Source organism: Eschrichtius robustus, chromosome 20 (assembly GCF_028021215.1).
Source record: "Eschrichtius robustus isolate mEscRob2 chromosome 20, mEscRob2.pri, whole genome shotgun sequence".
NCBI classification, from domain to species: domain Eukaryota; kingdom Metazoa; phylum Chordata; class Mammalia; order Artiodactyla; family Eschrichtiidae; genus Eschrichtius; species Eschrichtius robustus.
The window spans coordinates 37,922,206-37,945,524 of NC_090843.1; the positions used below are offsets into that span (position 1 = coordinate 37,922,206).

Sequence of the window (23,319 nt, forward strand, 5' to 3'; positions counted from 1 at the left end):
TTATGTGTAGAGTTTAAAGATTAATAAAACAAATACACATATACTCCACCACCCAGCTAAGAATGAGAATCTTTGACATTACCTGTGTCTTTCTTCTTGATTGTATATACCTCTTTCCCCAAGAGGTAACTCTATTCCAAATGTTGAGTATCATTTATATGCTTTTTAAAAGTTGATTACTAAAATATTAATAAGGTCAAAGAGTTTATTTACCTTCAACCTAACTTAAGGTATTGTTAAAATTTTCCTTCTGTTTCTTCATCTCCTTGAAAAATGTTTGGCTCATAGTATATGCTCAGAAAATAATTGTTCGATTGGTGTATTGTTTTCTAAAGTAATTCTACCAATTTTCATTCCTACTAGTCTTATGCAAGAGTTCCCACTGCTCCACATTCTTTACATTTAGTCTAATTATAATGCATTTTGAGTTCTTTCTACCATCTTATTTAAAATTTTTTTTCTTTGTTCTTGTTTTTAATCCCCTTTTTACCCCATGTTTACTATATTTTTTTGGTTTGATTATATTTGATTGTTTGGTTGGTGGTTTTTGCATTTTATTTTTTTTCTCCCCCATCTTATTTAGAAATTGTACCTTCTCTTGCTAATCTTTTAGTGATTACCTTAAAAATTTTAACATTCATCTTTAACTTAGTCTAAAGTTAATCAGAATCTTTACCCTTCTTTCAAATATACAAGGTGCTTATAATACTTTAACTCTGATTAGCCTCTTCCGAACTTACATGCTTCTTATTGCCCAGTATTTTAGCTTTAGTGATGCATTGTTTTTCTAATTCACTGTCTTTCTTTGCAGTCACCTGCTATTTCAGTCACATAACCACTGAGTTTCTAATTTATTTTCTACCTAGTATTTTTATAATAATATCTTGTTCCTAATTTTATTCTTGATTCACCTTTTTTTACTTAAGAAAGATAAACAAAATGTAATACATACATACAATGGACTATTATTGGGCCGTAAAAGGAATGAAGTTCTGATATATGCTATAACATAGACAAACCTTGAAACATTAAGCTAAGTGAAAGGAGCTAGGCACAAAAAGTTACGTGATTCTATTTATATGAAATGCCCAGAATAGTCAAATCCATATAGACAGAAAATAGATTAGTGGTTGCCTGGGGCTGGCGGGATAGGGAAAAATAGCAAGTGACTGCTAATGGGTATGGGGTTTCTTTTGGGGGTGATGAAAATTTTCTAGAATTAGGTGATTGATGTACAACTATGTGAATGTACTAAAAGCCACTTAAGTGTACACTAAAACAGTGAACTTTTTGTGAATTATATCTCAGTATATCTGTTATTAATAAAAAGTCACATTGATATATACAGTATGGTACCATTTATATAAAAATTAAAACTTAAAAATATTTTTTAAAACTATTCATCACATATATTTATAAAAATATGAAGTAATGATATAAAAGCACACTTGGGAACTATCCATGAGAAACTGCATAAAGAGAGATTGTAAGAAAGTGAATTTATGCCAAGAAGTGGGAGAAAATATTTGTAATGCACATAACATATACAATTTTGGTATCCAGAATATATGAAGAACTCCTAGAAATAAATCAGAAAAAGACCTGTCAATACTATTCCTAGGGTAGGAAGAAATTCCTAGAATTTCTTCCTACCCTAAAGAAATTTTTACCCATGTGCTGTAGTAGATGTGTACAAGAATGTTCATTGCTGGTAAGCAGAAAACCCCAATGTTCATCTAGAGGAGGATGGATTAATAAATTGTGGCATATTAATCTAATCAAATATTAGATCAGTCAACGTGAATGTATTAATGTTACAATGCCATATAACCACGTGGATGAATGATGATTTTTACCCTTCACCTGTAGGGTAAAAAGACCAAGTTTTAGAAAACTATCAGTCACATTTTAATGAAGCTAAAAAACAGCAAAACAAAATAACACGTTAAGGATACATAGTACGTGACAAACCATTTTAAAATAAATAGTATGGGAATGATAATGACATTGTTCCTTAGTAGTGGTTACCTCTAGTATAGTAGGAGAGGAGTATGTTACATAAATCAATAGTGTTAGCAATTGTGTGATTCTTTTTTTAAAACTTTTTTCTTTTTTTTTTTAATTAATTAATTTATTTATTTTTGGCTGTGTTGGGTCTTCGTTTCTGTGCGAGGGCTTTCTCCAGTTGTGGCAAGCGGGGGCCACTCTTCATCGCGGTGTGCGGGCCTCTCACTATTGCGGCCTCTCTTGTTGTGGAGCGCAGGCTCAGTAGTTGTGGCTCACGGGCCTAGTTGCTCCGCGGCATGTGGGATCTTCCCAGACCAGGGCTTGAACCCGTGTCCCCTGCATTGGCAGGCAGACTCTCAACCACTGCGCCACCAGGGAAGCCCAATTGTGTGATTCTTAAATGGATTCATGGATGTTTGAAAACTTATATATTTGTTACATGTATGTTTTTAGTATATTTCAAATATATAATAAAATGCTTGGCGAGAAGTACAGAAGGGGCTTTTGCAATGTTTTGTTACATTCAAAATCTGAAGTAAATATACTTAAATACTAAGCTTTAATGTACTATTATAACAAGTTTTAAAAGCATGCAAAATATCTAAAATGTACAGAATAGAAGGCTGTTATATATTGATAATTTTTTAAAAGACATAGAACACTGTATATAGTATAATTTAATTCTTGCAAAAGATATATAATTTATTTTTTTACATATACAGGTGCTATATACATAGAAGAAATCAGGAAAATTATACACCAGTCGATTAATAGTGTTTGTCTCTGGAGGAGTGGTTCTCAAATGCAGGGATGTGGTTTTTTTTGCCTCAGGGGACATTTGGCAATGTCTGGGGACATTTTGGGTTTTTACAATTGGGAGAATGCCACCAAATTAAGAATCACTAACAAAAATACTTCCTCAAACTTTACGTATGAAAATTTAAAACATATTGCTAAATAATTTATGTCAAAAACATTGCTAATAGACATATAAAAGAAGCTAAATCTCACTTGTAGTTAGGAGAATTCAAATTAACAAACAACATACTATTTCATATTCAGCATATTGACAAAAATTAAAGTGTGAAAACAGCAAATGCTGTTAAGAATGTAGAAAAATAGAACTGCTTATATACTAGTGTTGTGCATAAATTGATACAACCAGTTTGGAGAGAAATTTTATAATATCTAAGAAATTTGACAGTATATATACCCTATGACTCAGCATTTCCTCTTCTAGGGATGTACTGTAGAGAAATTTTTACACATCTATATAAGGAGATGTGTAAAATGTCTTTTTATAAAAAACAGAGTGGAGTAATTATAAAAAGCCCATCAGTGAGAGAATGGATAATAAATTATAATACATTCATCCAGTTAGACACCATTTAAATTTAAAATAAGTGAACTAGTTTTGCAGTTAACAATATTGAGCAATTGTGAAATTGTAACATTGAGGTAAAAAATGAAAATAATTTGTAAGGTTATCCTTTTGTATTATACTATGCATGTAACATCATAAATGCACAAGAGTACATGTTATTAGGGGATAAATGTAGTAGTGGCATCAAATCATGCACAGGAAGAATACGCCAACCTTAGGATAGTGGTTCCTGCTGAGAAACAATGGAGAAAGCTTTCAACAAAGTCTATAATGTTTATTTCTTAAAAATATATACATATAAATTTCAAGCAAATACTAATGGGTATATACTTGATGATAAGAAGTAAATGGGTGTTCTTTGTATTATTCTCTTTCCTTTTTTTTTTTTGGTGTATTTGGAACATTTTTTATGACTGAAGGAATATAATATCAAAAGTTAAGAATCATTATTCCATGTTATGCAAGGCAATGACTGTGTAGATAGGGCAGGCAGATGATGCTTGGTTAAAATGCTCTAGAATCACTTTTGAAGGAATCTTTCCTGATGTTTTCCCTTCCTTCTGTCTCCTTTTCTCACTGTGCCCAGCCACCTATACATTGACCAGTTTGGTTTTGCCACAGTACATCCGGTACACACTTCTATTAAATTACATATTGCACTAATTACATTTATTTACATGTTATCCTCTCCCTAGAGACCATAGCTCTTTGAGGGTAGCGGCTATATCTTGTTTGTGTCCCTTTGTATAGTTTAGTGCCTAACAAATAGTAAGCACTAAATAAACACTTGGTAAATGAAGTGATGGATGACTGAACAGATTTCAAAGGAGGAAGGAATATATAAGGACAATTACTAGTATTAACCTTTACCTACATTTTAGTTTTGATGTTCTTACCAGAATCTGATAATAGGGCATCTAGTCAGTCCTTATTCATTAGTTAAGATTAGATTTTGCTATATATACCTGAGGACCTAAAATAACAGTGGTTTCCATTAGAAATTTATTCTTCTTACACCAAAAAGAAACCTGAAAGAAAGTAATCCAGGGCTGGCATGGAGGTTATACATGCTTTTAAGTATCTTTCTGCCCCACCATCTTTGTTGAGGTGGCTTATGAACCAAGATGACTACTTAAATTCCAGCCATCTTTTCTTTCTTCCCTCCTTTCTTTTCCTTCCTTCTTTCATCTTTTTTTTTCTTTTAATTAAGACCAAAGAGAGAAGGAAAAGGGACAAGAAGTACCTACCCCACTTTTGAAAGACTTACCAGAAGTTCCCTGCAAGTTCGCTTTATGTCTCCTTGGGTAGTTCATAGTCATATGGCCTTATCAAGCTGCAGAATGGGCTGGGAAATATCTTTTAGCTGAATGACAATGATTCTAGCTAAAGATTTTTGTTCTGTTACTAAAGAACAAGGAGAGAATGGACACTGAAATTCAACTAGCAGGCTCTGAAATTTTAATTAGCTATGGGTACTAAAAAGAGAAGGTAGAGAGAAGAGGGTTCCAGAGAAAGCTTTTTAGTTTATTATTTATGTAAGCCTGCCCATAAACAAGCCAAAAATTAGAATTTTTTGTATTCCACCCAATTCCTGTCATCCTTAGTTTTGGTCTCAAATACAAGATATCAACAAAATATCAGTGTTTTAGAGTGCTACTTAGAAAAATCAGTGTTAAATCGGATTTATTAGGATTTCCTTGCTGTTTTTCTTCTGCCATGTCACATATTTTAAACTAAGAAATAGTTTGAATTTTGGTTCTAGGGATATGCTATTTGGCATCGGCCAAAGTGCTAGCCTTGGGGGAAAAAATGAGGTGGTGGTAGATCAAGAAGCTAATATTTTATGGAAAATTAATCCATAAATAGTCATCAGACTTTCTTTGATCATGGTCACTGTTCCTGATATTGATTCTTTTCACTGGATTGTAAAATAAAGTTGTAATGAAAAGTTTTATTCTTTGGAGATTTGAAAAATTGCTTCACATGAATCCTTTTCCTTCCAGGCTCTAAATTATCTTGGTATTCAGCCCACAAAGGAACAACACCAAGCCCTGAGACAGCAAGTGCAAGTAGACCCAAAGGGGACAGTGTCTTTTGGAGGTAATATTTAGGTTCATCATGTGTGTCATCACAGAAACTTATTGTGGCCCATATTCATTGAGTGCCTCTTCTTTGGAAGGAGAGAAAGAAAAATAAAACCACATCTATTTTAAGTTCCTTAATCAGTATTCTAAAGACTCAGATAGAATTATTGGTTTTACTGGGTCAGCAGAAAGGAGAACTTTCTTAGAATCTTTCAGCTTTAAAATATCATTCAATCATATTCTTTTTTTATTTTTAATTTATTCCATAAACATTGCTTTAGTAATAACAAAAGAAACAGTACAAAATATAGAAGCCCTAGTTCTGCTACTGTGAAATTCTAATTTTTTTTCAGCCAGTATGATATAATAAATATTTCATGATGCTGTATAATTAGTCTTATTTTTATTTTATAATTATTATTAAAGATAGCAAATTGTTAACATATTCCATTGATATACTATAATATTAAGCTTTTCCACTATTGGGAATTTTGGTGGTTTTTCGTTAACTGACAACATAAATAATTATATATTTAATATAGCTTTTTTTTCTTCTTTCTCTTAGGATAAATCCCCGTAAGTGGCTTAGACTTTTGATATGTATTGATAAATTGTTTTCCAGAGACATTTTACACACATATTTGTTCTGCCACTAGTAATGTTTGAATGTAACAGTTTTTTGTATCCTTTACAGCATTAAGTATTTAATTTTTTTCTTATAGAGTAGATGCAACATTGTATCATTTTAAAAGCATCTGCATTGCTAAAGAAAGAAATTTGGGGGTTTGAAGTGATGAAAAAAGATGTATTTGTTCTCCTCTGCTCTTGAAATCATACAATATAATGAGAACAAGAAACAGAAATACATGTAAAACCACAATGTATAAGGACAAAGTAGATGAGGAAAATAAATGAATTAGTGAGCAGAGGCCTGTAAAGTCCAAGTGTCTGAAGAAATAGGAGAATCACAACGGGAAACAAGCTGATTCCTGGAAAGGCTTAGGAATTGAAAACATTGCGTACTTAAGGCTGTGTTAAGGAGCAATTATATATGCTGTTCCCTGCCCCCTCTCAAGTAATCCACAACTACCATCCCTTACCCTTGCAGAGGAAAATAAGTATATTCTCTTGAGAAATTAAACCAGATTGATTCTGGACCTATAGTTGCCAGCAGCTAAGGAATTTGGGGGTGTGTATGGTGAATTATCACTTACAACACACACCCAGATTGCTCAGTGATATTTGCAACCATGTGTATGCTCTGTAGGCAAGAGGTTGTAAGATTCTCTCTGAAGAACCTGAACAAAGTATCATAATAGCTGGCCACCTTATTGCTCTGTAGTGAAACCTACTAGTTGACAAAGCGAGTTATGCACACAGAATTTCCAATCAACGATTTAGTGCCTGATTCGTCTTAAATATGAACACCGGACATTTGGAGAAATCCTCCAACATAAAATATAAAGCCCCAAAGTATCAGACAAATAGAAAAAGAGGAACTCAGAAAAAAGGGAAATATTACGAGAGCAGAAAAGAACTTCACGTAAACCATAATTAGCATCTTTTTAAAAGATAAGTGAAACTAAGGCATCCATGCAGTAAGAGTAGGATACTGTAAAATAGGAACAATTAAAAGGAGTATTGGAAACTAAAAATATAAGAACCAAATTTTTAAAAAATTGAAGTTAGATGGATGAACAGGTCACACTCCATGTCTGAAGAAGCGTATAGTTTGCTAGGTTGGCATCAGGCAGTGTTATATAACAAACAAGAGAATATGCCTTCGAGTCACACTTCAATGGAATCTTGCTCTGCTACTTATTTGCCAGGTAGCCTTGGGAGGTTTAAGACAGTTAACTTATCTTAGCCCAAACTGTAAAATGGAGAGGATGAGAAGAACTACCGCAGAAAATTCTCAAGATGAAATCGCAAAGGGCCATGCGTAGCATATAGAGGCTGTTATAGAAACATTTCCTGCTATTATCATTATTATTACTATTATTATTATTATTAAACCTCAGGTTCTTTCGGCTAGAAAAGCTGTAAATCATAATATTATCATATGTTTTAGAAAAAGTACTATTCATAATAAAAGAGTTGGAGAGATAGTTATGCCTGTGACATTTATTTGCTTCATTATCGTGTCTGATTTATTAACTTCAGCAAAGTTAAATGAAATGAGTGAAAACCAGTTTATCTCTTACTTTTAATGTGAACTTAAATTTATCTGTCACTTCAGTTAACACTATTTTAAGGTAATTTAAGTAAGTTAAATTTTAAGCATTAGTTATAACACATAGCTTCAGCTTCATGTAGAAAAAGGTAAGGTTTGCTTAGATGAGGTTAAATGCTGTATTCTTACTGAAATGTGTTCTATTTTAGATTTTGTCCAGGTTGCCAGAAACTTGTTTTGCTTGCATTTGGGTGAAGCAAATGTTGGTGCACATGAAATTTCCAACATATTAGACTCACAGGTAGAGTATGCCCTATAGAATTGTCTTGATTGCACTTAAATCATAAGTCTTAAATGTTATCTGTCATATATGTAGGCTTATTTCATTTTTAAATTTTTTTAAAAAATAAATTATGCAGACAATACATGCTTTTTGGATAAATATATAAAATACATATAATTTAAAATCAAAAGTAAAATTTTACCTTGATCTTTTATATCCTCCTCTCTCACTATTCCCTCATGCTATTCCCATCTTTAAATTTAACACAGAAAAGTACTCATATCATAAGTGTAAACCCTCTGAAATTTTACAATCTGAACCATTCTTGTGTAATCAGCGTCCACATCAAGAAACATAACGTTAAAGAAACTAGCCAGGACCCTGATGTCTGTCTCCTACTCGCCGAGTTCCTTTCTAATTACTAGCACTTGCCCTCCCCACCCCCAGTCATGGTAACAGCTACTCTTTTGCTTCTAACAACATAGATTGGTTTTGCTCTTTTTGTGCTTTACATAAAATGGAATTGTGAAGTCTGTTAACTTCGTAAGTCGTTTGTTCTACGAACCGTTGATTACTTATATTGCCAAATCTTTCAGTCCTTTCCGTTATGAATTTTTGATACTGTTACGTTATTAAGGAAGGTCTTCCCAATTTATATTATGTATTAACATATTATATATAAATAACTTATTTTTGTTTATTCATGTGGTTGGGCCCCAAATGGATAACCACGTGCTCTTATTCCACCATCATTTATTCAATAACCATCCTTTTCCACTTTTGCCACTAATTTGAAATACAACTTTAATACATACTAAATTGCATCTGGATACACAGCTCTGTTTCTTTCCTTTTTTTTTTTTTTAAACATCTTTATTGGAGTATAATTGCTTTACATTGTTGTGTTCGTTGCTTCTGTATAACAGTGAATCAGCTATACGTATACATATATCCTCATATCCCCTCCCTCTTGCGTCTCCCTCCCACCCTCCCTATCCCACCCCTCTAGGTGGTCACAAAGCCCCGAGCTGATCTCCCTGTGCTATGCAGCTGCTTCCCACTAGCTATCTATTTTACATTTGGTAGTGTATATATGTCCATGCCACTCTCTCACTTCATCCCAGCTTACCCTTCCCCCTCCCCATGTCCTCAAGTCCATTCTCTACATCTACATCTTTATTCCTGTCCTGCCCCTAGGTTCTTCAGAACCTTTTTTTTTTTTTTTTTTAGATTCCATATATATGTGTTAGCATACAGTATTTGTTTTTCTCTTTCTGACTTACTTCACTCTGTATGACAGACTCTAGGTCCATCCACCTCACTACAAATAACTCAGTTTCATTTATTTTTATGGCTGAGTAATATTCCATTGTATATATGTGCCACATCTTCTTTATCCATTCATCTGTCACTGGACACTTAGGTTGCTTCCATGTCCTGGCTATTGTAAACAGTGCTGCAATGAACATTGTGGTACATGACTCTTTTTCAATTATGGTTTTTTCAGGGTATATGCCCAGTAGTGGGATTGCTGGGTCATATGGTAGTTCTATTTTTAGTTTTTTAAGGAACCTCCATACTGTTCTCCATAGTGGCTGTATCAATTTACATTCCCACCAACAGTTCAAGAGGGTTCCCTTTTCTCCACACCTTCTCCAGCATTTATTGTTTGTAGATTTTTTGATGGTGGCCATTCTGACTTGTGTGAGGTGATAGCTCATTGTAGTTTTGATTTGCGTTTCTCTAAAGATTAGTGCTGTTGAGCATCCTTTCATGTGTTTGTTGGCAATCTGTATATCTTCTTTGGAGAAATGTCTGTTTAGGTCTTCTGCCCATTTTTGGATTGGGTTGTTTGGTTTTTTGATATTGAGCTTCATGAGCTGCTTGTATATTTTGGAGATTAATCCTTTGTCAGTTGCTTTATTTGCAAATATTTTCTCCCATTCTTAGGGTTGTCTTTTCGTCTTGTTTATGGTTTCCTTTGCTGTGCAAAAGCTTTTAAGTTTCATTAGGTCCCATTTGTTTATTTGTGTTTTTATTTCCATTTCTCTAGGAGGTGGGTCAAAAAGGATCTTGCTGTGATTTATGTCATAGAGTGTTCTGCCTATGTTTCCCTCTAAGAGTTTTATAGTGTCTGGCCTTACATTTAGGTCTTTAATCCATTTTGAGTTTATTTTTGTGTATGGTGTTAGGGAGTGTTCTAATTTCATTCCTTTACATGTACATAGCTCTGTTTCTAAATAAACCACTCTGTTCCGTTGATCCATTTCTCTCTGCCAGTACATTATTATTTTAATTATTCTAGCTTTTTAGTTCTAGGTTCATTGTTTAGTTCTAGGTTCATTGTTATTGTTAGGTTAAGTCTAATATTTTTTTAACTTCTTGATTTTGATCATCTGCATGATCTTTAGAATCATTTTGCCATGGTAATAAAATTTCAATTGGGACTTTCTTTTTTTAATTGGAATTGCATTGAATATAGAGGATGGTTTGGGAGAAACAAACGTGGTTTGTTTCTCCATTCATTTAGATCTTTGATGTTTTGGAAAGAGAAAATTGTATCTTGCTTCATATAGGTCTTAAGTATTTCTTGTTAGGTCTGAATAAGTGTGCTATAGTTTGATGCTATTGGAAATGGGAATTTTTTTACCATTATATTTTCTAATTGATGATTAATAAAGATTAATTTTTGAATGGTTATTCTGTGTGATGCCACTTCACTGAACTCCCTTATTCCAGTTATTTTTCAGTTATTTATCTTAGGTTTTCTAGGTAGACATTTGAAATTAATTACTTTGTCTCCTTCACAAATTTTTACTTTTTCTGAATACTGTTGAATAGGAGCTACAAAAGGGAGCAAGAAATTAATTTCCATGATATTTGAGTCATTTTACATTTTTAATTTTTTAAAAGAAGCTAGTGTTATCTTACTTAATGAATAAGTTTTACAGTTGACCATTGAACTACTGAGGTTTGAACTGCACGTGTACACTTATACACGGATTTTTTTTTTCAGTAGTGTATACTGCAGTACTATACAATCTGAAGTTGGTTAAATCCTTAAGTGCAAAACCACAGATGTGGAGGGCCTACTGTAAAGTCATACTTGGATTTTCCACCCTCTGGAGGATCAGTGTCCCTAACCCCCGACATTGTTCAAGCGTCTGCTGTATACCATTCCAATTCTTGTGAAACAGTTTAAGTAATAGAAACTTTATCTGTTCCTTGAAGGTTTGAAAATGTTTCATATGCCAAGTGATTGGGGCCTAGATCTTTCAGGAGAAGAGACATTTCCTACTTATTTTAATGTCTTCTAAGGTTGTTCTATTCAAGGTTTTGTTCTCTTCTTGAATAATTTTGTTAATGTACATCTTCCTAGAAAATTTTTCCTTTCATCAAGATATTAAAATTTATCAAACATTAACGTGGAATTTTTTAGATTTTTAATCCTTATTTTTGATGATATTGCTTTTTATTTCATAGATGTACTGCACTTTTTTTTTTTCTTTTTTTTTTTTTTTTTGGCCACACCACATGGCTTCTGGGATCTCAGTTCCCCAACCAGGGATTGAACCCAGGCCTCCACAGTGAAAGCACTGAACCCTAACCACTAGACCACCAGGAAACTCCCAACACAATTTTTACAAGTAATCACACCCATAAGTTTTTATAGGTCATATTTTAATAATGACTCAACAGTATATAATGTTTCCTTATTTTAAAGTGTTTTAAATATTTTCTAGTTATATAGTTCCCTTTTGATTACTGATTTCTAGTTTAATTCCAGAGGTTAGAGAGCATATTCTATGTGGTATTGATCCTTTGACCATATACCCAGCATATAGTCAATTTTATGGAATGTTTCTCATCTTGTGGAAAGCATGTATATTCTACAGTTGTTGGGTGCAGTGCTTCCTATATGTCAGGTCACAGTTGTTAATCATGTGGTTCAAATCTTCCATTTTACTTTTAGAATTTTCTATTTCATTAATCTTTCTTTGGTCACCTTTTATTGTATTGTCTGTTACTGAGAGAGAGGTGTTTTATAATTTCTATTTAGTTCTGCTAATTTTCGCTTTACATATCATAAGGCTGTATTATTAGGTGTATACTATTTAGAATTGTTGTATTCTGACAAGATATTGAATCTCTTCATTTCCAGAATGTTTCTTGCCTTAAGATCAACTTAGTCTAATTGTGTAATGGTTGGTGGTTTGGTTTGGTTTCCAATTATTATAAATATAATTTTGTTGTTGTTGTTTTTTACCTGCGTTGGGTCTTCGTTGCTGTACACAGGCTTTCTCTAGTTGCAGGGTGTGGGGGCTACTCTTCATTGTGGTGCGCAGGGCTTCTCATTGCGGTGGCTTCTCTTGTTGCGGAGCACGGGCTCTAGGTGCGCAGGCTTCAGCAGTTGCAGCACACGGGCTCAGTAGTTGCGGCACGTGGGCTCAGTAGTTGCTGTGTACAGGCTCTAGCGTGCACAGGCTTCAGTAGTTGTGGTCTGTGGGCTCAGTAGTTGTGGCTTGCAGGCTCTAGAGCTAAGGCTCAGTAGTTGTGGCACACGGGCTTAGTTGTTCTGTGGCATGTGGGATCTTCCCAGACCAGGGATCAAATCCGTGTCCCCTGCATTGGCAGGTGGATTCTTAAGCACTGCACTACCAGGGAAGTCCCATAAATATAGTTTTTTAAAGTTATAATTAAGATGCAATATTAGTTTCAGGTGTACAACATAGAGAATGATATTTTTATACATTATGCAATGATTACGACAATAAAACCAGTTACCACCCATCACCATACAAAGTTGTTACAATATTTTTGACTGTATTCCCTATGTATACATTACAGCCCTGTGACTTATTTATTTTATATCTGGAAGTTTGTACCTCTCAATCCCCTTCACCTATTCTGCATCCACCCTGCTCTGTCTCCCCTCTAGCAACCACCTCTTCTCTATTTATGAGTCTGTTTCTGTTATATTTTGTTCATTTTATTTGTTTGTTTGTTTTGTTTTTTAGGTTCCACATGTAAATGAGATCATACAGTATTTGTTTTTTTCTGTCTGAGTTATTTCACTTATCATGATATCCTTCAAGTCCATCCATGTTGCCACAGATGGCAAGATTCTTTTTTATGGCTGAGTAATAGTATGTATATATTATGTATAATATATATAACATTATATATATATATATGTTTATATATACATACCGCATCTTTATTTATTCATACATCTCTGGACACTTAGGTTGCTTCCATATCTTGGCTTTTGTAAATAGTGCTGCAACAAAATACATATATCTTTTTGAATTAGTGTTTTATTTTTCTTCAGATAAATACCCAGAAGTGGAATTGCTGTATCATATGGTAGTTCTCTTTTTAGTTTTTTGAGGAACCTCCATACTGTTTTCCAAAGTGGCTGCAACAATTTACAATCCCACCAACAGTGCATGAGGGTTCCTTTTCTCCACATCCTCACCAACACTTGTTGTTTGCTGTCTTTTTGATGATAACCATTGTTGACAGGTGTGAGGTGGTATCTCACTGTGGTTTTGATTTACATTTCCCTGATGATTAATGATGTTGAGCACCTTTTCATGTTCCTGTTGGCAATCTGTATATCTTCTTTGGAAAATGTCTCTTGAGATCCTCTGCCCCCTTTTTTTATTTTCCTTTTTTGATAAATTTATTTTATTTAATTTATTTATTTTTGGCTGTGTTGGGTCTTCATTGTTGCACGCAGGCTTTCTCTACTTGCAGCAAGCAGGGGCTACTCTTCATTGCGGTGCACAGGCTTCTCATTGCAGTGGATTCTCTTGTTGCGAAGCACTGGCTCTAGGCATGCGGGCTTCAGTAGTTGTGGTGCACGGGCTCAGTAGTTGTGGTGCACGGGCTCAGTAGTTGTGGCTTGTGGACTCAGTAGTTGTGGCTCGCTGGCTCTAGAGCACAGGCTCAGTAGTTGTGGCGCACAGCCTTAGTTGCTCCGCGGCATGTGGGATCTTCCCAGACCAGAGCTTGGACGCATGTCCCCTGCATTGGCAGGTGGATTCTTAACCACTGTGCCACCAGGGAAGCCCCCCTGCCCATTTTTAATTGGGGTGTCTGTTCTTTGATAATGAGTTGTATGAGTTCTTTTTATATTTTGGATATCAACACCTTATTGGATGTATCATTTCCAAATAACATCTCGCATTCGGTAGGTTGCCTTTTTGTTTTGTTGGTGGTTTCGTTCTCTGTGCAAAAGCTTTTTAGTTTGGTGTAGTCCCATTTGTTATTTTTGCTTTTGTTGCCCTTGCTTGAGGAGACATATCCCAAAAAATATTGTTAAGACTGATGTCAAAGTGTGTGCTGCCTATGATTTCTTCTAGGAGATTTATAGTTTCAGGTCTTACACTTAAGTCTTAAATTCACTTTGTGGTTTTTTGTTTTTGTTTTTTTTGTTTTTGTGTGTGTGTGTATGGTGTAAGAAAGTAGTCCAGTTCATTCTTTTGCATGTAGCTGTCTAGTTTTCCGAGCACCATTTATTTATTTATTTTTTTTAGAGAAGTTTCAAGTTCCTGGCTGAATTCTTTTTTTTTTTTTTTTAATAATTATTTATTTATTTATTTTATTTATGGCTGTGTTGGGTCTTCGTTTCTGTGAGAGGGCTTTCTCTAGTTGTGGCAAATGGGGACCACTCTTCATCGCGGTGCGCGGGCCTTTCATTATCGCGGCCTCTCTTGTTGTGGAGCACAGGCTCCAGACACGCAGGCTCAGTAATTGTGGCTCACGGGCCTAGTTGCTCCACGGTTTGTGGGATCTTCCCAGACCAGGGCCCGAACCTGTGTCCCCTGCATTGGCAGGCAGATTCTCAACCACTGTGCCACCAGGGAAGCCCCCCAACACCATTTATTGAAGGGACTGTCTTTTCCCCATTGTATATTCTTGCCTCTTATGTCATAGATTAATTGACTATGTAAGTGTGTGTTTATTTCAGGGCTCTTGATTCTGTTCCATTGATCTATGTTTGTGTTTTGTGACCATACTGTTTTGATTACTGTAGCTTTGAAGTGTAGGTTCATGTCTGGGAGCATGATACCTCCAGCTTTGCTCTTCTTTTTCTTAAGATAGCTTTGAATAAACTGATCACTAGAAATGAAAACAAACTGATCACTAGAAATGAAATAGAATATGTAATTTTTAAAAACTCCCTCTAAAGAAAAGTCCAGGACCAGATGGCTTGTTTGAATTCTACCAAACATAAAAGAAGACCTTTTACTGATCCTTCTCAAACTCTTCCAAAAGACTGGAGAGGAGGGAACACTCCCAAAGACATTCTGTGAAGCCACCATAACCCTGGTAACAAAACCAGACAAAGATACCACGAAAAAAGAAAATTACAGGCCATTTTCTCTGATGAATATAGATGCAGAAATTCTCAACAAAATATTAGCAAACTGAATCCAACAATACATGAAAAAGATCATACACCATGACCAAGTGGGATTCATCCCCAGTTCACAAGGATGGTTCAACATATGCAAATCAATCAATGTGATACACCACACCAACAAAAGAAAAGACAAAAACTACATTATTATCTCAATAGATGCAGAAAAAGCATTTGACAAAATTCAACATCCATTTGTGATAAAAATCCTTACCAAAGTGGTATAGAAGGAACATACCTCAACATAATAAAAGCTATTTATGACAAACCCACAACCAATATAATACTCAATGGTAACAAGCTGAAAGCCTTCCCACTAAAATCTGGAACAAGACAAGGATGCCCACTCTCATCACTTCTCTTCAATGTAGTATTGGAAGTCCTAGCCACAGCAATCAGACAAGAAAAAGAAATAAAAGTTATCCAAATTGGAAAGGAAGAGGAAAAATTGTCATTATATGCAGATGACATGATACTATATATAGAAAACCCTAAGGACTCCACACAAAAACTGTTAGAACTGATAAATGAATTCAGCAAGGTAGCAGGGTACAAGATTAACATACAGAAATCGGTTGCATTTCTTTACACTAACAATGAAATATCAGAAAGGGAATATAAAAATACAATACCTTTTAAAATTACACCAGAATAAATAAAATGGGAATAAACCTAACCAATGAGGTGAAAATCTTATATGTTGAGAACTATAAAACATTAGTAAAGGTAATTGAAGATGGTTCAAAGAAATGGAAAGATATCCCATGCTATTGGATTGGAAGAATTAATATTGTTAAAATGGCCATACTACCCAAAGCAATATACAGATTTAAGCCCATCCCCATCAAATTACCCATGACATTTTTCACAGAACTAGAACAAATAATCCTAAAATTTATATGGAACCATAAAAGATTCAGAATTCCCAAAGCAATTCTGAGGAAAAAGAAGGAAGCCGAAGCAGTTCTGAGGAAAAAGAAGAAAGCAGGAGGCATAATCCTCCCAGACTTCAGACCATACTAAAAAACTACAGTAATGAAAACAGCATGGTATTGGCACAAAAACATATACTTACATCAGTGGAACCGAATAGACAGCCCAGAAATAAACCCACATACCTACGGTCAATTAATCTTCGACAAAGGAGGCAAGAATATAAAATGGGAAAAAGACAGTCTCTCAGCAAGTGGGAAAGTTGTACAGCTGCATGAAATAAATGAAGTTAGGACACACCCTCACACTATACGGAAAAATAAACTCAAAATGGCTTAAAGACTTAAATATAAGACAAGACACCATAAAACTCCTAGAAGAGAACATAGGCAAAACGTTCTCTGAGGTAAATTGTACTAGTGTTTTCTTAGATCAGTCTCCCAAGGCAATAGAAATAAACAGCTCGGGCTGGAGCGGGCATGGGCCGGGGGAGTCATGGGGGAACTCAAATGATGGCAGTTGCTGGCCCCTCTGATCCCAGAGAGATCTCCAGCAGTTCCTTGCTCACTTGCAGAAGCTCTAGGGTTAGCAGAAGCTCTAGGATTAGTCCAGGTGCCCTTTAAACTCCTGTTTTTTGGTCGTGTCCCAGGGTGGGCAAGTCTGTGCTCACGCCCCTCAGAACATCTCTCCCTACTGCAGGTCAGGGTGGGGTTCTCATGGATACCATGTTTCCATCTTTACTACCCATTTCTATGTGGTCCTTCTATGTGCAGTAGCTGTCCATTCAGCCTTCAGGTCTTCAAAATAAATTTCTCTATATGTAGGTGTAGATTGGGTGTGTTCGTGGGAAGAGGTAAACTCAGGGTCTTCCTATGCCACCATCTTGGACCCCTCTTAAATATTTTTCTTTTTATAAGGAAACCTATTATATAACTCTTTTAAATATATCTAATGAAATCTAATACTATAGTTTTGATACCCATAATTATCTTTTAAAAGAAAATTCAGGCATCAGTTCTTACTCTCAGAAATTTATCATCTTTCCTTTTTCTCTGTTAACTCTTACTTCTCTTCTATATTGCCCTAGAATGTTACCCTGATATGTTATAATTTCAAGCTTAAAAATCTTTCATTGATCACCCTATCATTCTGTTGCCAAAAAATTTAGGTAAATTGTAATATATTTGTTTCAATTTACTATATTCATTAGATTTTACATATTAAAATTTTCTTCTGATTTGAGTAGTAATTGTATTATTGATGCACAATCAAAAAATATAAATATGATATAAATTTTGTTAAATTATTTTTATAAAGGTAATTTTTTAAATGTAAATTCATATTTCAGTGGGATGGAAGGATTATTTTCAGTCCAGCTCTGTCATTTATAAGATGTCCATATTTGCATGGGCATTTCTGAGCTCTTTATTCTGCTGGTTTATTTGGCTTCATAAGTCTTGATATCTGCTAAGACACATTTTCCCACCTTGTTCTTCTTTTCAAATATTACTTTGGCTTATCTTATCCGTATAAATTTTTGCCAAAATCTTGCTACGTTGAATTTATAGACTATTATAACTGGTGAACCTACATTGACACATCATAATCACCCAAAGTCCATAGTTTACATTACAGTTCACTCTTGGTGTATACATTCTGTGTGGGTTTGGACAAATGTATAATGACATGTATCAATCATTATCGTATCATACAGAGTATCTTTATTACACAAAATGTTCTCTGTTCACTGCCTGTCGTCTCTCCACAACCTCCTTGCCCCCTACCCATAGCAACCACTGATCCTTTTATTGTCTCCATAGTTTTGCCCTTTCCAGAATGTCATATACTTGGAATCATACAGTATATAGCCCTTTCAGATTGGCTTCTTTCACTTAGTAATATGCATTTAAGGTTTCTCTATTTCTTTTCATCTCTCTTATCTGGATGTTTATTTACCCATTTACCGACTGAAGAACATCTTGGTTGCTTCAAATTTGGATAATTATGAATAAAACTGCTATAAACGTCATGTGCAGGTCTTTGTGTGTACATAAATTTTCAACTCCTTTGGGTAAATACCAAGGAACTCAATTGCTGGATCATATGGTAAGAGGATGTGTAGCCTTGTAAGAAACTGCCAAACTGTTTTACAAAGTGGTTGTACCATTTTTCATTCCCACCAGCAATGAATGAGAGTTCCCATTGCTGAGAATGAGAGTTTCCAAAGACCTGGTTGTTTGGAAACTCTCAGGAGATTACCTAGTTCTCCCAGAATTGAGGCGCTGATTTAGCAGATCTGATTTACTCTAAATGTAGCATTTAGAGTAGGAAGACTGAAGCTGTAAAAGCACGGTTTTCCTTCCACTCATCCAGGTGTTTTGTTTTTACCTACCTAATGTTGATAGCGGAACATTGTTTTCTAATTGCCAAAAAGTATTAAAAGCTACCATATCCATTTATGATGAGGAAAGGCAAAGGTGGTTGGGTGGCTTACAATATAAGTCAAGTAGGGAATTCAGAGTACTTTGTATGAGCATGGAAAACTTTCTTAGCAACTGCAAAGAAATACTCATGCTCCAAATTAGTAATTTACTTCCTTTTTACCAATATGATTTTAGGGCAGATAAGAATGTGTTCAATCTGTGGCATTTTGATAGCAAAAGCAAAGTGCTGATGGTAATGGTGCAAGGCCCACATGCCAATAATTTCCTGTTTGTGGCTTCAGATCAAATATTGTGCAAGAGTCATTATATCAGTTTACAAGAATTATTTTGTTGTATTCTGCTTGTCAACACACAGAAGAATCCCCATAAAATGACCTGAATCCACAAATCCACAATAAGAATGCATTTTACTTCACCACACTCACATATGTAACTGAAACAAAAGTCTCAAAGCATTACTTACCTTTTCTACATCCTTGTGTTCTTATTTAATATTCAATTTTATTTCATTAAATATTTGGTCTTATAATTTACTAATGAGTTATGCACCACAGTTTGAAAATACTGTAAAAATCATTACTTGTCAAACAGCTCACCAGAAACAAATTGAAAAAAATATATTTTTTAGTATTTTTTCCAATTTGTTTTTTTAGTTGAAAAACAGTATGGTGCCTCATGTGAAATAGTATATCAATTAATCTGAGGTCAGGATGCTGACATGACATTCTGTGAAGGTGAGGAAGTTCCCCTCTGGTCACCCCCTCAATCATCTCATCTTAAACAACAGAGTCAGATTTTATAATCCATCTGTTAGGGATGCTTGTTTTTTACCCATATGTTTCCCTTTTTTTGGCTTGTATTTTTCTTAATTTATTTTTTAAAAATATTTTTACGGAAGCATAGTGGACACAGTAATAAATAGAATCATACAGATGAACTTATTTGCAAAAGCAGAAATAGAGGCACAGATGTAGAGAACAAATGTATGGACACCAAGGGGGTAAGGGAGGGGTGGGATGAATTGGGAGATTGGGATTGACATATATACACTACGATGTATGAAATAGATGACTAATGAGAACCTACTGTATAGCACAGGGAACTCCACTCAGTGCTCTATGGTGACCTAAATGGGAAGGAAATCCAAAAAAGAGGGGATATGTGTATACGCATAGCTGATTCACTTTGCTGTACAGCAGAAACTCACACAACATTGTAAAGCAACTATACTCCAATAAAAATTAATAATAAAAAAAAAGAATCATACAGTATGTACTCTTTTGTAACTAGCTTCATTTGCTGATCATTCTGTCTGACTCATTAAGATTTCTTGAGATACTATCTTTTAAGAAGAAAGAATTGCTGAGCCAGTATAGTCAGTCCTACTTTTGTCTAGTTGACAAAAAACTTTTGGTTTTGGAATAATATGGCGTTTAGAAGCAAAAATATAATTATCTTTCTGTGATTCTAGTCATCATTGCTATATTAAAAAAATCACACAGTGCTATACCTTTGGCTGGCACAAGATTACACCCGGAAAAGGCAAGGTTGGAGCCTACATTTAGCAGTATTCTAAAATTAGCAACAGCAGACTGTAGTCCATGATATTGCGATGGCTTTACCACACTAATCAAGTATCATAAATGGATTATATTAAAATCACAGAACACCATAAGTATCTGAATGTAGACTTTTCACAATTGGGGTTCGTGCTAAATCAATTAAGTGGATTGCATTTTAACAAGTGAAATAGAATAGAATGGAAAATATCAAAGTGAACTGTATATAATAAGAATGATAATATTTCACCGATATAAATGGTATTTCTCGCTATGTGTAGCAGTAAATACTTTATAGCCACTTCACTATATACTCATCTGTAAAACATTAAATGTATATTGAACAACTACAGTGTGTGTGGCATTGTGTTAGGTGCTCCAGCACATGTTATTAAGATAAATAAAACTGGAGCCTGCCCCTCAAGGAATTTAGGGTATAATGTAAAGAAATTTACGAATAAAGTTTAAAAATGCATTGTGTGATGAGGCCGTAGTAATAATAGAGCTTAGAACGTTAAGAGAAGATTCATAACAGAGTTGGCATTTGAGTGAGTTTTGAATGATAAATAGGATTTTATCTGCTCAAGAGGTGAACAGAGAATGATAAGCATTTTTATTAACATGAAAAAAAATGTGTATAATGTGTTGGTAAGCAGAAAGTAATCTATGTTTTAAATAAGATAATTGGGTACATGCAGGTCAGTGAAGGAAGAGTAAATATTAAACTTAGAAATTTGTACCTGTGTTAAGTGAGGAGCCATTAAGGAGAATAGTGACATGATCAAAGTGGTATTTTAGAAATAGTAATCTTAAATAGTGTTGGTTATCTTGGAAGGGATTAAAGTGGTGGTTGGTAGTCTAGACTACCAAATATGGAATAATAAAGAGCTAAACTATGGTGAAGATGAGGAGAATGGAAAGGAATGGTGAGACAGATCTAAGATATTTACTGAAACAAGTATGTCGTCAATGAGGCTTGCATTTGGATGTCAGAACCAAGGGAGAATGGGTTAAAGATAACTCTGAAGTTTTTATTAGGATGATTAACGACATGTTGTTACTTTTACTGGAAAGAGGGAATAAGAAGAGAAAGGTAGAGAAGATGATGGGTTGTGTTTTGGAAAGAGTAACTTCCAGATGCTGACAGGTATAAATAACCAAAAGGCAGTTGGAAATAAGGAACTGGACACCAGGAGAGGGATTTGAGAATGATCTGGAGGGTGATAGTTATGATAGCATGGCAGTGAATGTTATCACTCAGGGAGAGCTTGTAGAGAAGGCAGCGGAAAGGGACAAACTTTGGGGAACCTCCCTTTTCCCCCATTTAAGGAGTAGAAGTGAAATTAAGTCAAACAGCCTAAATATTCTGAGGGTAGATGAGATAGTGGAGTATGAAAAACCTAGGGAAGAGAAAGTTTCAAGAACAAATGGTTTGAGCAATGTTATATGTAGCAAAATGGTTAAGAAAGTTGATGAGGGGCAATTATTTTGTCAAATAGCAGGTTGTTTGGTGACACTACAGGTAATTATTTTTGAAATGTGGGGATGGGAGGAAAGATACGTAAACCAGATTATAAGAAGTAAAAGGAGTAAGCAGGGGAAATGGAAGGGGAAAAAGGGGAATACACAGAAATTTTAAGGAAAGGAGGTAATTGGATGGGTTCGTAATGGAAGGGTTTATCAATAAAATTAGACTGAAACAGAGGTTGTTGTTTTGTTCTGTTTAAAATGAATTGAGGCTAGGAATGTGGCCAGTGCAGTAGTGGCTATCCAGAATTGGCACAAGTCAAATAATTTAAAAATTATGATGATGGAGCACAGTGAAGGGAGAGTTGAGGTCAGACTTGCTCAGCACAGTGCAGTGACTTTCTGAAGTATCTCTTGATATCTCCATCGGAGACATGAGAAAGCAGAGTAGAAATGATTTATAATGTTATGTACCAGGTATTGCAGAGGTCAAGGGGCCTGAGGGTCGAAAATTATATCATGGGAGCCAGGCAGGAAAGGGATGTAAGAAGGAAAGGAGGATAAAGTCCAAGAACTGGAGGTATATTAGAAAATAGGTATCTGTCTGGAATCATTGATGTTAAATAGCAACAATTTATTTATTTCATTTGCTGCTTGCTTAGTTGAAGCATATTTGGAAAGTCACTGGGTACAAAGGGGCTTTTCAAAGAATTCACAAGAAATATCTATGGCCAGTTTTTTCTGTTTAGCCCTAAAATAGCAATAGAGTTATGAAACTTTTTTTTTTAAGTCATGGTTTGTTCTATGACTGTTGCCTAGTGTTTTGCCTCCCAAAATGGTACCATGGACTCTTTTATGCATGATTTACCTTCATTTTAAATGCAAAAATTTATGATTACATCCCTAAAAATCCCAATCCATAATTTATCTTAGTAAATTATTATAGCTCTGTTATCTAGATTCTCATTTAAACTCTTGAATTGTTTATTTTTACTTCTTAAGATAACAAGATAGAATAAGACCATCTGAATGTATAGTAGCAGTGTTTCCCAGAATGTGCTTGGTAGACATTAGTCCCACGAGATACTACAAAATAAATAAAGGAGGGAGTGTGTGTGTAATGTGGTTGGAAAACTTGAAGAAAACAAGTCATTATGTTACCTTTTGGGATATTCAAAATGCTTATTAGCATATCAAAGCTACTGGAAGCCCTGCAGGAAAGAAAGTTAATTTTTTCTAAATCCTGCATTTCTCTAACTTATCTGACCTACAAGGACCACTACCACCATCACCATCACCCGGTTATGCTTTTATACAAATCTAATTAATATCCTTTGGAGCACATTTTGGGAAATATTGCTACATTTGAAATTGTATTTGGAAGTAATCTAAAACAGTGTAAGAATGAATTCTGTGAGTACTTATGAAATGGAATGACAGAGACAGATGAAGACTATGAGATCATGTTATTATGGACAATGGCCATAGGTACACAAAAGCAAATGTGTCAGAACAAAAGGAACCAATAATTTTAGGAAAAATATTTCTGCAAAAAC

General features: G+C 34.8%; 1 protein-coding gene across 5 annotated transcripts in view; it reads left to right on the forward strand.

The window, feature by feature from the left end:
- STXBP4 (syntaxin binding protein 4) overlaps window positions 1-23,319 on the forward strand; it is a 187,096-nt gene that overhangs the window by 58,488 nt on the left and 105,289 nt on the right. For all 5 annotated transcript variants that reach the window (XM_068531867.1, XM_068531864.1, XM_068531869.1 and 2 more), the window contains 2 exons: window positions 5,395-5,491; window positions 7,858-7,949. In XM_068531867.1, coding sequence (XP_068387968.1) covers window positions 5,395-5,491; window positions 7,858-7,949 — 189 coding nt within the window. The remainder of the gene's footprint in view (window positions 1-5,394; window positions 5,492-7,857; window positions 7,950-23,319) is intronic.